Consider the following 16913-nt stretch of genomic DNA (forward strand, 5'->3'; position numbering starts at 1 on the left):
ATAAGTATAGCTAACAGACTTTCTAAAAATATCTTTGGAAATTAGTCAAGTACACTATGCAAAAAGTGAAAAGACACACTATATGTTATACATTCCATCCCTTTGGTTTCTGCTGAAAGTCACCCCGTGTCCCTGTTATTGATAAAACCAACTGGAAGGTTTCTGTTGTTTCAGTCAGCACCTCACCTCCAACACAACCAAAAGAAAGTTCTCTTTCAGCTTCTTATTCCCCCAAATCGGGATAAATCAATGGCCCAAGAGATATAATATTTGAGTGGTCTAGAAAAGCAAGTAAACTGGTTTATTTTGGAATCAAAGAAGACTCCAGCTTGTTAATATTGGAGATATGGAATATACGACAAATAACAAAAGAAAGGAGACCACACTTTGTACAACCTTTGCATGGATTTTGGTGCGGGAATCCTGGGATCTTTTGCCATGGAGCTGCATCTTCCTTAGTTGCTTGCACAGGGAGTAGAGTAACAGCAGAAAACATAAGGAGTGTAATAAAGCAGATGGATTTCACTAGAGTGAATACAGTCACACGAAAAGGTCTTCAGCATCACTGAGTTTTGTCTTCCAAGTCATATTTCCTTCACATTCTTTCATCTTCATTGTCTTGGTAACAGGTATCATCACAAGATTTGAAAGCAATAGCACCAAAGTTCCCAACAATATCAATACAATTAAACTATTAACTCTCCTCTTTAGTTGGAAAAAAACAAAGTTGGCTATTTGAGTAAATAACATATGCTGAGGCTAGTGGCACACCAAGAGCTAAAATGGTGGGCTTTCATCTGGACAATAAGAATAATTCTTTGACTACTAATAATAATTGGAATACTACGTATATCTGCATTAAGCAAAGTTAAAAACGAGCTTATGAAAATTACTCAAATAAAAAGAATCCAGGAGACAGCCAGAGCAGTGAAAATTCCATCAGCTGAATAGATTCTTTTTCTCTTGATCTGGTCAGTGAAGTTCACCAACACTAAGACACTGGAAAAATTTCCAGCAACAAAGTCTGCCATTATAATGACAGTCAAAATGTTCTGTAGTACACCTGTCATATCTGGACAAGTAGGAAAGCAAAGACAGTCCTTAATATCACTGTGCTTGCTTTGCAACTTGCCTTTGAGTTCTGTGTACTCTTGACTTGAGGGTGGGTAGTTAGGTTCTTGTTTCTTCTGTTACCACTATCAAGGAAGTAAGCAGCATAGAATGCTAGTGGATGAATTCAGTGCTACTTTATGGAAAACAGCTGTTTTTCCAAATGGCTCAAATTGACTCTTATTCATAGAGCTTGCCATGGGTTGGCATATACCATAACTGACATTAGAGTGAAAGCTGCATTCTCATTTTCTAGAATGCAAATTGGGACACCTTCTCTTTCTTAAGAAAAATGTTCCTTGTTTCACCTCTCTATAACTTGCTTTTGTCTACTGAAATTGCCTCTTAGAAAAGTTGTAGATACCAAAACATGAGCCATATAGTGAGTGTCTACATCACTTAATGAACATTGATTTTGTTTAGTAGCATAAACACTATACATTCATCTTTCTGATGCAAGATTCATGTGGAAATAAATCCAAAATTTTCTCTTTCAAAGCATGAAAGTTTGTGTTGAAGAAACAAGAATGCCAAACACCTGAAAACCTGACAACTAATAACTAACACCTATCTATAACTTTATTATTTAAAAGATTTAATCACATGTGTCAATGCATAAAATCATGCAAACACACATACACACAAACATACACAGTCATACATCTCTCACAGATAAGAGGAATTATTGTTCTGTAATTTCCAAAATGGAAAATGTATTTCAGGTACATTAAATAGCCCTTTTCCCTCTTAGGACATTTCAGCCCATTATTACTTTTCAAATGTAATCTCTCACTTTTAGATCTCTGGTAGACTCATTCTCTTAATTCTAGAAAATATTTCCATATTAATTATCATTAATATTAGTTATTATGGTACCTCATTTCACAAACTTAATTCATTTCATGACCCTAGGATCTTTCCTAGGGTCTGCATTTGTGGTCATCACCCAATGTAGAGTACTTAAACAGAAGAAAAATTCTGTAGAATGCTTTTGTTAGCAATACAAATTGATCACCAAATGAAGTAATTGTGAACACCATTATTATATATTTTAATTAAATATATTTAATTAAAATAATCAACAATTTCTTAGTATTCCTTTGGCACTTGAACTACATATATTTTCCATGGTAAACTCAAGCCTCCTCCATATGTAAATACTCAGTTTTATTTTCCCTAATTCATTTTGATTTAAGTTTACAGAATTAATAAATGTTAACATCAGCCTCAAGTTATGAATTTTATTTCTTCCCAGTTTTTACACTGTAACTATTATTGAATTTTATTTCTTCCCAGTTTTTACACTGTAACTATTTATGAGAGGAGCTTGGAGTCAGATGGCCAAAGGAAAGAACTCCTCTTCACTGATGCAGCTTTGATCTTGGATTTGGTTTTACAACTTCTCTCTGCTTTTTTATTATCATTAATAAAAGAGGAAAGTTACATCCTCTTTGGGTGATCTTTAAGGGAACTATGAACAATAACTGTAGGATGCGTTTCCAAATTATCCTATAGAGTATAGGATAGAATGAGTATTAATTATTCATTTGATCTTGTGTAACTTATACTTAGAAGTTATTGTTTTTCTTTCCTTTTTTTGTCTTTTTCAGACAGGGTTTCACTATGCAGTTCAGGCTGGCCTTGAGCTCACTTTGTAGCCCAGGCTGATCTCAAACTTTCAAGGATCCTCCTGCCTCAGCCTCCCAAGTGCTGGGATTACAGGCACGAATCACTACACCTGGCTAGAAACTATTGTTTTTTTGTTTTATTTTAAAAATAGAAGGAAGAAAACATTAACAGACAGACAACATTTACAAAACACCAAAAGAACAGTACAGACAATACAGAGTTACAAAGTGGTAGGAAATTAACAATGCTTGTTGTATTACATATTAATATCTTCAAAGTAATTTCTTATAAAAACAGATAGAGACCTGCAATATTGATCAGCCAAGGACTCATTGACAGTTTCTTTCAGCAAAGAAATAGAAGAGAGTAGAACAATTATGTTAACTATTCTGTATATACATACATACAAAAGCCATTAATTTTGGCTAAGGAAGAAGGTATTCTCCTTCTTTCCCTTCTCTTTTCCCACATCCCAATTGCCCTTTACCCTTGAGTATTTTCCTATCATTTCACAATGTCTATCATACCTCCTAGTTTAAAAGGACTCTACTACCGAACTACATTCTAGCTCTCAACAATAACTTCAATATTCCTTGCTCATAGAAGTTATTGTTGAGATCTGCAATGTAGTTCAGTAGGAGAATCCTTGCCTCAGATGGTGAATGTTCTGGGTTCAATCTTCAAAACTTCAAAAGAAGCTACCTATTATGACTTCCTCTTACACATACAATATAGTATGATAGTAGGTAAAAGAAGATTTATCATTCTGCAACAACTAAGACAGGAGAAATAAACGACTGAATTTACATTTTAATCTACCAGAGATAGTTTCAAGTAACAAACAACAGTTGACCTGAAACCAGAACTGACTCTTTCTAGGTGGACTCATTCGTACATTAAATGTAATCTCTATCAAATCAAAATGGGGTCTTTATTTGATTTTTTTAAAGAAATTAACCTTGAAGACATAAGGGTAGGCAGAGAGTTCATGAACAAAAACCAAACTGCCCGTGAAATACTTCAAAGAATCAACAACTGGGATCTCATCCTACTGAAAAGTTTCTGCACATCTAAAGAAATCACCAGCAGAGGAAAAAGAAAACCCATAAATTGGGAAAAAATTTTACCTGACTGTCCCTTGGACAAAGGTCTTCTACCTAGAACATATAAAGAATTATAAAACATCAGCCCCCCAAATTCAAAGACCTAATCCAAAAATGGGCATCTGAGATGGGCACACACTTCTCAGATAAAGAAACACAAATGGCAAATAAATACATGAGAAAATGTTCAACATCATTAGTCATTTGAGAAGTGCAAATTAAAACATTGAGATTTCATCTCACCCCAGTAAGAATGGCTAGCATTAATAAATGAACCAATAACAAATGCTGGCGAGGCTGTGGAGAAATAGGAACTCTTCTCCACAGCTGGTGGGAATGCAGACTGGTGAAGCCACTGCAGAAATCAGTATGGAGATTCCTCAGCAAAGTAGGTCTAGAGGTCCCATTCAACCCAGCTATTCCCCTACTGGGTAGAAGACCTGAAAACATCATATCACAGCAATATATATACACCCATGTTTATAGCAGTGCAATTTGTAATTGTTAAATTGTGGAAGCAAACCAAATGTCCATCCACTGAGGATTGGATAAAAAAATTGTAGTACTTTTATATAATGGAATATTACTCAGCTATAAAAAAAGATAAACTCGAGGCTTTTATAGGTAAATGGTCACAACTAGAGACCATACTCATAAGTGAAATAAATCAGACCTGCACATATAAGCATTGCATTGTCTCACTAGTGTAAGACCTGAAAGAGTGAATAAAAACTAAGAGGTATGATAGACATTGTGAAATGAAAGGAAAATGCTCAAAAGTAAAGGGCAGCTAGGGTGTGGGAAAAGAGAAGGGAAAGAAGGGGAAATTATGTAAGTATATATATATAGGATAGCTAACATAGTTGTACTACTGTCTTCTATTGCTCTACAGAAAGAAACAGTTAATGATTACTTGTTTGATCAATCTTGTATGTCTCTATTTGTTTTCCTGAAAAACCACTTTGAAGATATCAATAAGTAATACAACCATTGTTAATTTCCTACAACTTTGTCTGTAACTCTGTTTTGTTTGTATTGTTCTTATGCTATTTTGTAAATGAATGTCTGTTAATATGTTTTCCTTCTTTTATTTTTTAAAATAGAAAAGTAAATAAATAAACAAATAAAAAAAGAAATTAAGCAGGTTTTTTTCCAAATATATATATATAGAGAGAGAAGCAAAGATTTCAACTGACAACAGACATTTTCAAAAATAGCAAAGCTGGAAAATTACTGTGAGCGAATTTAAATCTTACTACAAAGATATATTAATGAAGATGGTGTGATACTCACATTAAGGTAGACATATAAACCCAGAAACACCACTGAGAGGCCAGAAATTAATGCTTGCATTCATGTGCCATGGACTTTGAAAAGATCCCAAGGCAATTTGGAGAGAAATGGTGATTTTTCTAAATGAATATCCATATGAACAAAGATGAGTTTAAACCCATGTTAAAGGCACAGAGGGGACAGAGACCACCTGAGAAGGCACTGTATAAGGAACCATAGCTCTTTATTCAAATGCATGGGAGCAGGCTGAGTTCAGAGAGTGGACTCAGCAGAAAGCAATGGTGGAACAAAAGATAAAGGGGAAAGAAGGAGCCATGTCTTGAGAAATTTGGTGGTGGAGAGAGTGTGGTCACATTTCTCAGGCCAGGTGGTGTAGATGGACATGGCTTTGTTCTTCTTCTGTGGTTTCCCACCAATGGCCTCACTCCCATCAGGTGTGATATTCCTGTCTTCTGGTTTTTATAGTGAGAAAAAAGTAGGGTGATGGGAACTGTTTCTCATTGCTTCCTCATGTGGGACATATAGGCAACATGGACCCGTTAATCAGGAAAGAATTCTTGGGGGATGGGATGAGATGGTGGTGGTATGTGAAGTTACTAAAGACCCAGACTTGGGGAGGGACCGGAATGGCTGTTAAAGTGGTTGAAGATATGGAGATATAAAGCCATTAATTTTGGCTAAGGAAGAATTGGACCAGTACAGCAGGGAGTTAACCTCAGGGTCCTGCAGAGATAATCAGGGACTGTAAGGAGGAATGGGTACAACCAAGGGGCATGGCAAGGGAAGAGGAGGGCTACTTGGACAAGAGAGCACAGCAAAAAGGAGGATGGGATGCATTTAGGGCAAGGGTGAGTGCAGGCATGAGAAATGATTCATCCCTGAGGCAGAAGACAATTAATTTGAAGTATCAGGCAAAAGTCAAACAGGGTGCCCTGAAAAAGGAGATCTTTTATCCCTGTAAGGAATGACTCAAAGGTGGAACCCAGGAAGATCAAAGCAGACTGAAAGAAGCAAGTGTGTGAAGCATCAGGACAGGCAGAGGAATGGCATTCAGGTGCCATCTCAAATTTGAGTCTGCCTGAGGGAAGTAGTAAGTATTTCTTGTGATTTTCATGAGAAGGAATCAAGTGAGCAAGGAACAGGACAGAGTTTAATTTGGGAGTGATGGACACACTGGGGAGGGTCATGTAGGTGACCAGGAAAGATCTTGTGCACTTAGGCTGTAGTGACCAGAAGTTTAAATCTTTTAGTAAAACTCATCTGTTAGCAAGGCTAACTTCTTTTGGGGTGGGGGGTACCAGGAATTGAATTCAAGACCTCATGCTTGCCAAGCAGGCACCACTGAGCTAAATCCCCAGCCCCAAGGCTATCCTCTTAAGGTTGGATAGAAGAAGCAGGGGGTTAGCAGCATGTTGCATCTCTTTTGGGCTTGTTGCAGAATTGGGAGATAGTCTCTGGTAGGGCTGGCCTCTGGGCTGAGATTTGGCCTGAGCAGAAAGGTATGGCCTTATGAAAGTTTAAATAACGTAGTGTCCCAAGCAGATGAATTGGATGTAAGGGAGAGCAATCAGGACTAAATGTAGTCTTTACGGAGCTGGAGTGAGCTGGGGTCTTGAAGAGGCCATTATTTCTATCTTTTTGGAAGATTGGTGCTAGTAAGGGTGTGGAGATTTTGATGTTTTTTGTGTGGTTTTTGGGGGTTTTTTGGGGGATTTTGTTTTGTTTTGTTGTTTTGGTGCTGGGGATTGAACTTAGGACCTTGCACTTGGCAGGCAGGTGCTTGTGCCGCTGAGCTATTTCCCTAGCCCAAGATTTTGATTTTTGAGGAGACAGGCTAGAGGGAATGATGGGGGAATAGAAGCAGGAAGGTTTCTGATGGAGAGCAGAGAAAGGTAATTCAGGATCATTCCCAAAATACCAGTCCTTGATCTCTGGTAGTGTAGGATTTAGACGGGATAAGCAAGCAGGAAGTAGAGAGGCAGAATGGCTTGTCAATAGGGATTGGTTCTTACAACATGCGTCATAGTGACCAGCTATGTATCACAGTGACCAGACGTTTCTAAGTTTAGAAGTATACTTCTAAACTGAAGTATACTGGCTGGGGCATGGGGGAATCTTATGCTACAGGGTGAGATGAGGGGAAGTGATAGGAGCCTCAGGGAGGGCAGGGAAAGAGTCATTAGGGTGGCTATAAGAGTTGGTTTTGTCCCAGGGATGGTAAAAGTAGCTGAAAACTTGGTTAAGATGTCTTGCCCTAAAAGAGCAAGTAGGAAAAACTAAACTGGGGTTTTAAAAGACTGAAAAGAAAAAGCTCATGTGGTGGCTGACTTGGCAGAGGTCTCACAAAGAAAGAATATGAACTTGGCCAATGTATTTCACTCCTGCCACTTTGCACAGTGAGTGCAGAGGGAAAGAGACTAAATAGTCTGGACCAGGTGTGCAGCAGAGTGGCAGAGTGAGTGCTGGGAGAGCATACAGTGGAGGGTAGAGGGGCAGCATGCAACCCAGCCATGTTAATATATGCAATTACATTCATAAAAAATATGACTGAGGATTTTTACTTTGAAGTGTTTGTGACAATTAGAAATTAATAACCACATTCTTGAAGGAATGGAGCAAATTACTACCACCACAAAAACCTTGAAAGTTTCAGGAGATAATGTTATTTTCACATCCTATTAAACTATCTGAACTCTGCAAAAACAAGGTGAGGTGTAAGATGATTGCAGATTAGTAAAAGTTTACATTCTTCTCCAGAAGGTGGTCTGTGCAATGACCAGAATATCCCTTCTGGCACTGTGGATGTCGCTACTGATTGGGTGAATGTACTTAATCTAAACTCATGATAAGGAATTAACAAAACAATTTTCTTCTGAGTGACTAATATCATAGCACACCTTCACTGTTCTATGTCAAGTTGCACCATTTTTCAACTCCCAATTTTATGAAGATTTTATTAAACATCATTCTCATTAAGTGTATTATATTAATGGAACTTATACTAATTAATAGAAACTTATATCCTGAGAAGGAAGTGGTAACTTGCTGAAATGTTATAAATACTTTGTTATAAATACTTTAAAGATGAATCAAATACTGGAGGAAGACATAGAAAGCTGATAAGAGTCAAAGATTTCTAACATCAGTGATATATGAAAGAGGCCAGTGATCCAGTCCACCTGTTGCATCACCCTTTCTAAAGTATAGAGCATGCTGCTCTGTCTTACATTTTCCCACTCACATTTCTTTCATATTCATTCACCCTCCTGGTCTCATCTATCCACCACAAGATAATAGAAAACCACTAACATTCCCAGTAGTGTCACTTGAAAGACACTCTTGTCTCATTCCATTAGGTGAAAAAAAAAGGAGTTTGTGGAAGCTGGCTATACTGACTAAATAAACTAGGCTGAAGCTAGTAACAAGCTAGGTGCTCAGTAGGTCACTGTGCAGATATTAAGCACAATAATTTTTACTTGTCCACTCTATGAATCTGAATTAATCCCAGTTTTAAATCAGTGCATTCACTGTCCCAACCCAAAGGACTATAATGCTGGACATACCCAGAACACAGAGAATTTGATCAGCAAGAGATATCTAGTCTCTGGACCCAGTCAGTGGAGTTCATCAGCGGAATGAAGACTGTAGCAAAATTTCCAAAAATAAATTCTGCCATGACTTCAATGGCTATGATATACATTCATGAACTTACAAAGTCTGAATGTAAAACACTGTTATTTGTACTCTGCAGACCTAACATTCTAACAAAAGCTGTTTTCTGAAAGTCCAGCTAAGTTTTTCTACTTTTTACCTTCTGTAACCAATGTGAAGAAAAAAGAATGTCAATGTGTTAAAAAATGAGTTCAATGATTTTCAAATGGAAAACATCATTATTTTCAAAACATCTCAAGTAGCTCCTGTCCATGAACTTTGCATCTTTCCATAGGCTGCAATCTTTGTGTCTGATAAAAGAGTGAAAGCTGAGCTCTCATTTGCAAGCTTGCAAATAAAGATATATTCACTTTCACTGTTTTGTGAATGTTTGCCTTGTCTAACCTCTACATAAGTGAGTTCATCAAATTTGGATGTTAGCTAGTAAAATTTTAAAATCTAATACATGGAGTATGCATGAAGTATCTAAATTGACTGATGCAACTTATTTATGTGAAGACAACCTGAAAGGTTCAAAATTGCTAAGGATTTATTCTGATAAACTCTTCAGTTTTCAAGAAAACACTGTGTATTTGCCAAGTTTTTCCTTTCAGAACTTTCTTAGTTTTCTACCAACTTACAGGAAAGCCAATGTTTCTTACATTTTGGCACTGATAACTTGTACATATACATAGTTTTTTCCCCCAAGTCATAAAAATGTTGGTTTGTTTTAAAACTCTGCTTTTGGGGGCTGGGGATTTAGCTCAGCGGCAAAAGCGCCTGCCTGGCAAGCGCAAGGTAGTGAGTTCGGTTCCCAGTACCGGAGAAAAAAAAAAAAAACCAAACTCTGCTTTTGTCATTTTGTTTCTTAGACACAAGGAACCCCTGTGTTGATGGGATAGGTGACCTTGCTGTAATTTCTTACTGGTAAGTTGGACCCTTCTCATATGGGTTGTCCATATGCCCTGTACCTAAACTTGGTTTTACCCCATGCCCTTACCAGCCACTAAAATGTGTCTTATATAAAGGAAAATTTTATCAGAAGTCAGCTGAACATCTGGAGATGGGATTCCCCATTCTGATGTCTGTCTCCTCGCAGATAGGCTTTAGGTCTATTCACACAATAAAGAAGGAAGGATGTGTAAGGTGGTGACAAGCATAATTGAATGTGAGGAAGAGTGATGTAATCAGTACTGTCTTCAAAATTCAAGACTCTTCATAGAATGCAATTCAGAACATGTGGCACTATATTTTGTGGGTGGAGTTTTGGCCTTGTGACATCAAAATATCACCCATTGTATAGTTGTCCAAACCCATGAGAAAAAGTTGGTTTCTTTGACCAGTTTGATCTAACCAAGGCTAGCTCTAAATTCCTGACAAACAACTTAAAGAATCATTACTATCATGACCTTATCTCTTGATCACATCCTTCATTGCTGTGACCTAATACCTAACACTCACAGTTTAAATGAAAAGAGGTTTATCTTGGCTCACATTTCAGTCCACAGTAGGCTGGTTCCAAGACAGGATGGCATGGCACAGAGACCTCTTGGGGAACTAGCTGTTCATGTTATAAGAGCCAGGAAGCAGAGTGAAGGGAGGATCCTGGGAGGGAGAAACCTCCTTCAGGGTTATGCCTCCATGACCTGCCTCTTCTGTCTAGACCCATGATACCAACACCAAACCTGTTTTAGTGTCTCCATAGTCCAATTGCCTTTCCCAAGCCCCACCTCTGAGTGTGTGAGGTTTCTGGGGACAACCAGGTATAAAACCCTAACACTCTACATCAGAGATGTACATGTCCAGCAAAGATAATGGGGGTCTATTTATTTAGCTATGCATTTACAATCAGCAGTAAAAGCAGCTAGAAATAAGAGATGCTACATGATTTACGTGGGTTTTCCTTTGGTTTAATCCTTGCCTATTACAGATGCTCTCAGTAGTTTTGCATCTGCAGAATTATCTGCTTAAGGATAGAGCAGCTTGCACAGCAGCCTGAACAAGCTTAGTGATCTCTCACGCTCTGGGGCACACTTTAAACTAGCAGCCTTTAGGAAAATTCCATAAAAGATCAGAGCTCTATTCCTAAATGTGGTATATATTGGGCCCAAAATATAAAGAGACAAAACAAACACAGTTGAACTTTTTGTGGCAGAAAATATAACATAGGGATTTGATTTAGGGAGGATTTTTGTAGATGTAGATCACACCAATGGACCCCCTGAGTGCTTTATTCATGGTATAGGTTCCTGAACGTTTTCAGATTTATGAATCTTCTTTTGGTATCTTTCTCAAATTTCATTTTACAGTATGTCATGTTATGAATCTCACATTGTGCTTAGACATAAATTGACATATATCTGATATGCTGAATTAACAAAATATTTTTGGAAAATGTACGTTAAACTGAGAAAGGGTTTAGGGAAATAGCTTATTCATACAGTGTGCGCTTATTATGAATGAGCCCTGGGTTCAAAGCTTAGGACCCAGAAAACAAAATAAGGAAAATTAAAACAAAAGATTAATAGCTTAGGAGACTTTACACAACCCTGACATAAAACACCAATTTTGTTTTTTTTAATTGCATTTTTAACATATAAATTTTTTTTTATTTTAAAGAGAATGAAAAATAAAAATGATACAGAATTTCAAAACAAGATGACAAGAAATTAAAAATGGTTATTATATTGCATATTGTTATCTTCAAAGCAGTGGCTCAGTAGTTGCTCAGACATAGGCATGTAAGATTGATCAAACAATATAAGCACCAGCTGTTCCTTTCAACAAACTAACAGAAGTTAGTAGTACATTGAATTTAGCTATCTTGTGTGTGTATACATAATACATATATAATATATATTTTCCCCTTCCTTCTCTTCTCCTTTCCCCCAGCTCAGTTTTTCTTTTTATTGGCTTAGATATTCAAAAAATCATGAACAGCAAGATTCACAACTTTTCAGAAATGCAACTCAATATTATACAACCAGTATCATTTACCTAAGCAGAATTAATGTGTAGGTTAGTAACACACTAACTTTTGCCTAAGTAGGCTCAGTAACAGCCTGTTTTTCTTTTTTCTTTTTGCTATCAGAAGACACTAGAGAGACATTAACATAATTTGTTATTTCTTATGAAACAACTTGTTAAAATTCAAACATATGAAAACAGACCCACAATTCTGCAGCAGGTAGCAAAGTACCCAAAAATGCTTAGAGCCTTAGGGCCCTCTGACTGCAGGTTCGCAAAACAGTAAATTTAAATGCTTTGATTTCTCTGAAAAATGAGCACTGATTAAACATGTTCACCAAGTCAACAGCCACATGCAAAGATCCAGGTCAGGCATGCTCAGTGTTGGCAAGAGCAATGTAAATTTATGGTAATCTGCATACATCCTATCTTGCCGACCTGACTATGGAAGAGTCCAGAAATTTTAATTTAATAGGGATGTGAAAGAAATATCATTCCTTCGAAACTTCAAAGACCTTTTATTAGTAGTAATCAATTAATTCCTTGGAGACAGTGATTAATTGGTTTTTTGTTACCTGTATTCCAGGAAAAGACTTTCACAGATTCCCAACTTAATCCTACTTACAGGAATGCCCCTTACTCCACAGGTCAGGAACAATATGAACATTTCTCCATCAACTCTGTCCATTGCAATTATGCATTCATGATTAGTTAAAAAATACCAATGCATTAGACCCACTTTGGGATGGAAATAAGTCAAGGATCTAGAAAGCATTTCCATTCTCAAGGTTCCACTCCATGCAATATAATGTAAGGTCTCTTTGCATCCCCAATTACCGATATAGATAAATTCTGTATCATCCCCAATTACCACTATTATTTCAGACTCTAAACTTCCCATCTCTGTAAATAGAAAGAATCAGGCAAGGCTAGGGATCATTTCTTCAATGAATAATCAGCTATGCTGATTTTGCAAGTAATCTCATAGAGTCTGTTTATTGAGAACATAGTTGCATAGGCTTCCAGAAGTAAATGTGGACATGTGCCCTCTCTCATAGGAACTGTTACCCTGCAAATGGTTACAGGTCTTTGGAAAACACCACATGAATTCATCCTGAATAATCCTGTTGTATATTTTCAGGGACCTGTGTGAAGGGGATTTAGACTTCCCTCAATCTCAGGACTCTAGTTCAGTGAATTGATTCCATGCTAGGCTAAAACATAAAGGTCTGGGCTCAGGAGTCAGTTTTCAGCTCTCATTTGCTCTTGGCTTATGGACACAGAGCCTAATGAACAGCTGTTCTATGAACCCACTCAATAAGACCGTTGATCTCCCTTTTATCTGTATCTGCCTTTCTCATAGTCATCAAAGAGTTGATGCTGCCAGTGCTCAGTCTTGGTCCTGTAGGACTGGTGAGCAGTACTGAAGGAACTCATCTGCTTTCCTACCTACTGCCTTCTGCAGGGGGCTTTATCCTTGCTCATTAATCACCACTTTCAGTCTCTTATTTTAGTGCTTTCCCATCTCTGTAAATGGAAAGAATCAGGCAAGGATAGGGATCATTTCTTCAATGAATAATCAGCTATGCTGATTTTGCAGGTAATCTCATAGAGTCTGTTTATTGAGAACATAGTTGCATAGGCTTCCAGAAGTAAAGAAGGCTGATTGTTCAGATTTATCTATATCGATGTGTATATGTATATGTATGCTCATATACTTCAAAGTGGAAACATTTTTCTTCAAGGTACATTCAGCAGTAATACTACTACAAATCTAGAGAGAATAAAGGAGCTTAAATAATGATTTTCTTTCAATTTTTCTTAAATCATAAGGATGTTGATCCAGAATTTAGTTTCTAAGTATAACTACATAGATATAGATTGATAGGATTGATGCTATGTGTATAAATATAGAAGCTAAGGAGAGTGACAACTCTTTAATTATTTGCATTTATTATGCTCAGTATGTAAAACTTGCCAACAAAAATAAAATGAGCATGAAATGCACTGAGTCTCCTTAGTATGATATTGGCCATGACATGGATAAAGGCACTGCTTTTCTCAAAGACTAAACTGTTACTCTTGACTTCTGGGTGTAAAGTGTGGAAATTATCCTTGATTCTATTTTCATTTTGTCTGGAAAAGACTGCCATTCCCTAGATGCTACTGATCAGGAGGAACAGAGAGTGCTTCCATCCAGAGTGAAGGATGCAGTAGGTAAAGCTCCTCAGGGGTGAGTATAGCCCTTGCCAGGGACCCAAGTTTTGATGCTATTTTAAAGGACCATAAATTTCTGTACCAACTCCCACTCTCCAGAGCACACGCGAGGTTGTTTACACGTCCCTGTGTCTTCTTTTTCCAGAGATGCTAACACAATAAAGCCCAGCAATGCTGGATGGAACTGCTGAAATGATAATCAACTTAAGGCATTCCTCCTTTTAAGTTGATTACAGCAGATATTTTGTCACAGTTCTGGAAACTGACTCTCACAGGGATCTTTTTCCCTCTGCACTAATGGTACCTCTATGCTTTTATTGTTAGGAGTTTTTCTTTTTTCTTGAAATTTTCCCACATTAGTTTTTTACATTTTCAATATATTCCTTTCATAAATGTACATTTGTGGGGATTTTCAAAATATGTAGTGATAACTTTATTTGTCTAATACTGATCGAAGGAAATGAAGATCAGATCACACTGTCACAGTGAATACCCCAGTATTTCTCGCCCATTTCTGAAACTTATGATACATGTTTTTCTGCTGTTTTTACAACTGCAGCTGAATTTGTTCCATTGCTCCCTTGGGCTGAAGAACAATTGTTTTGTTTCTTTTGTAATTGCACTCAACCAGTATTTCATACCTTATCTGCCTTGGTACTTGTACTTAGGGTCACGGAGCTGACACAGGTGGGTGGTGAGGGAAGAAAGATACAATCTGGAGGTCTTTGGGTGACTGGAGGAAAGTACCATCCAGTGCAAGAGAGAGAAACAGGAGTATTCCAGCTGTGCAAGTGGGGTTGCTCATCTCAGTGTGTGTTTCACAGGTCCACAGATAGATTTATAGCTCTTTTCACATGCACAGAAAAGATTGTTCTAAATCTTGCTGAATATTTATATGAATAGTATACTATAAAACATTTTTAAATAATTTTAACAACTATCAAAATACTGTGGGCATAAGATACAACAAGTGTTTATTAAGCAAAAAAAATGTGAATTATTGAGAAAAAAAGGAATTTGGATCCAAATAAATCTTTATGTAAGATGTGAGTGTTGCTGTGTATGGATATGTTTGCATGCCTTTGTAAAAGCTAAAATGATAAGTAAATATTATCTCAGTATTAAACATTCAGGACATAATGGCCTCCCTGAAACCAATAGGTAACTCATAATGCCCAGTTTGAGCTTTTCACAACATATGCACAGGTCATTGTACAGATTGAATTTTGAAATGTTAAAGAACCTCAGTGTTTAGGAAATTTCTTATATTAGTTTAGATGCTCTTGTCTTCTACATGAGTTAGAACTTGTAATGCTATTTTACCAGATCTTAGGCGCTCAGATCAAAATGGTAGCTAAGGCAAGAACAGCAAAAAGATGTAAATAAATATAGCTTTTTTTCTATGTTTCCTTCTTTATCAAGTACAACAGACTCCAGGCTCCTGTGTGTGAGACTCAGAGTCTTTGGATGAAACTCAGCTGGGATGGCTGGAAAATACAAGATTCTCAAGCAGAATGCACTGAACCAACCCATTAGCAAATACTGACTTTTCCTTGTTTGATAAAACATTGATGGGAGACATTTTTAAAGAAAGTATATTTTTAATTTTTAAAGAATCAGATGTATGTAAAATCAGAAATGAATGCATGAATACATCTTTAGCAGTGATAACATACATTGGGTCAGTCTCAGTGATAATGAGGAGTGTCACAGAAAGCATATTTACTATCATTTTTAGTGTGGAGTTCACAACAGGAAATTTAGGAAATGGATTCATAATCCTGGTAAGCTGTATGGACACCATCAACAGAAGAAAGATCTCTGTAGCTGATCACCTGCTCACTGCTTTGGCAATCTCCAGGATTGTTCTGCTTTGGATAATATTAACAGGTTGGTGGATTCATGTGTTTTATCCAGGTTTCCTCATAAACGTAGTAATAATAAGAATATTTTACGTTATTTGGACTGTAGGTTTTCATTTTAATGCCTGGCTTGCTACGTGCCTCAGTATCTTTTATTGCCTCAAAATAGCCAATTTTTCCAACTCTATTTTTCTTTACTTTAAGTGGAGAGTTAAAAAGGTGGTTTCATTGATATTACTGGTATGTCTTGTTCTCTTATTTTTACATCTTTTGCAGTCAAATATACACGTGAATGTCTTGATTGATGGGTATAAAAGAAGGATGTCTTACAATTCCAGTTTATATATCACTCCTGAGTTTCCAAAACTTCTTTTATTCAGCAGCATTGTGTTCACATTCATAGCCTTTGCACTATCTCTGACAATGTTTCTTCTGCTAGTCTTCTCCCTGTGGAAACATTTGAAGAGGATGCAGCATAGTGTCATAGGTTCCAGAGATGTCAGCACCACGGCCCACACAAAGGCCTTACAAGCTGTGGTTGTCTTTCTTCTACTGTACACAACTTTCTTTCTGTCAATTTTTATACAACTTTGGAGACCTGAGTTTCTTCCTTTTATCTTTTATCACATTGTCGAAATCGCTTTTCCTTCAGTCCACTCCTTTGTCCTAGTACTGGGAAGTACTAAGCTGAAACAGGCCTCTCTTTCACTGTTAAGAAGTCTGAGGTGTGGATCCAAAGATGCTGAATCTTCAGGTTCATAGATCACTGGAGGGTTCATCTGTCATATTTTAAAAGGAAAGTCATTTCACTGGACATTCTTACATTCATAATTTTCTACTTCCCTAATATTCTAATGTATGCAACTTGGTAAATTTTACAAAAGTGTGTTTGTAATCAGATCAATCCAAAGACATCACAATCTTAACAGCACAAATATATGTGTAAAATAAAAATACAAACATATGTACAATATAGATTATATATGTATATATATATATTTGTACTGTTAAGACATATATATAGAAGATATATATTTATACATGGAAGTATGTCAATATTTGTTAGACCTTTTAAGTGTAA

General features: G+C 36.9%; 2 protein-coding genes across 2 annotated transcripts; one reads left to right on the plus strand and one right to left on the minus strand.

The window, feature by feature from the left end:
- Positions 1-312: 312 nt before the first annotated feature.
- LOC106147906 (taste receptor type 2 member 31-like) lies at positions 313-1070 on the minus strand. The gene is made up of 3 exons (XM_013511298.1): positions 987-1070; positions 547-705; positions 313-492 (listed from the first exon to the last, which is right to left on the minus strand). The coding sequence occupies exons 1-3, from the start codon at positions 1068-1070 to the stop codon at positions 313-315; spliced, it is 423 nt and encodes a 140-aa protein (XP_013366752.1).
- Positions 1071-15667: 14597 nt separating this feature from the next.
- Positions 15668-16594, plus strand: LOC102026739 (taste receptor type 2 member 14-like). Its single transcript, XM_005379636.1, has one exon. It carries the CDS (start codon positions 15668-15670, stop codon positions 16592-16594), a length of 927 nt encoding a protein of 308 aa, XP_005379693.1.
- Positions 16595-16913: the final 319 nt, after the last annotated feature.

This window comes from Chinchilla lanigera, unplaced genomic scaffold (genome assembly GCF_000276665.1).
Source record: "Chinchilla lanigera isolate Chin_1 unplaced genomic scaffold, ChiLan1.0 scaffold00012, whole genome shotgun sequence".
Lineage (NCBI taxonomy): Eukaryota > Metazoa > Chordata > Mammalia > Rodentia > Chinchillidae > Chinchilla > Chinchilla lanigera.

Bases quoted from the DNA above. Each gene is read 5' to 3' on its own strand.
- LOC102026739 (XM_005379636.1), top strand. From the start codon at position 15,668: ATGAGGAGTGTCACAGAAAGCATATTTACTATCATTTTTAGTGTGGAG.
- LOC106147906 (XM_013511298.1), bottom strand. From the start codon at position 1,070: ATGACAGGTGTACTACAGAACATTTTGACTGTCATTATAATGGCAGAC. The intron at 706-986 runs GTGAACTTCACT...TTCCAACTAAAG, and splicing joins TTTCCAGTGTCTTAGTGTTG to AGGAGAGTTAATAGTTTAAT. The intron at 493-546 runs GTGTGACTGTAT...CACTCCTTATGT, and splicing joins GTGATGCTGAAGACCTTTTC to TTTCTGCTGTTACTCTACTC.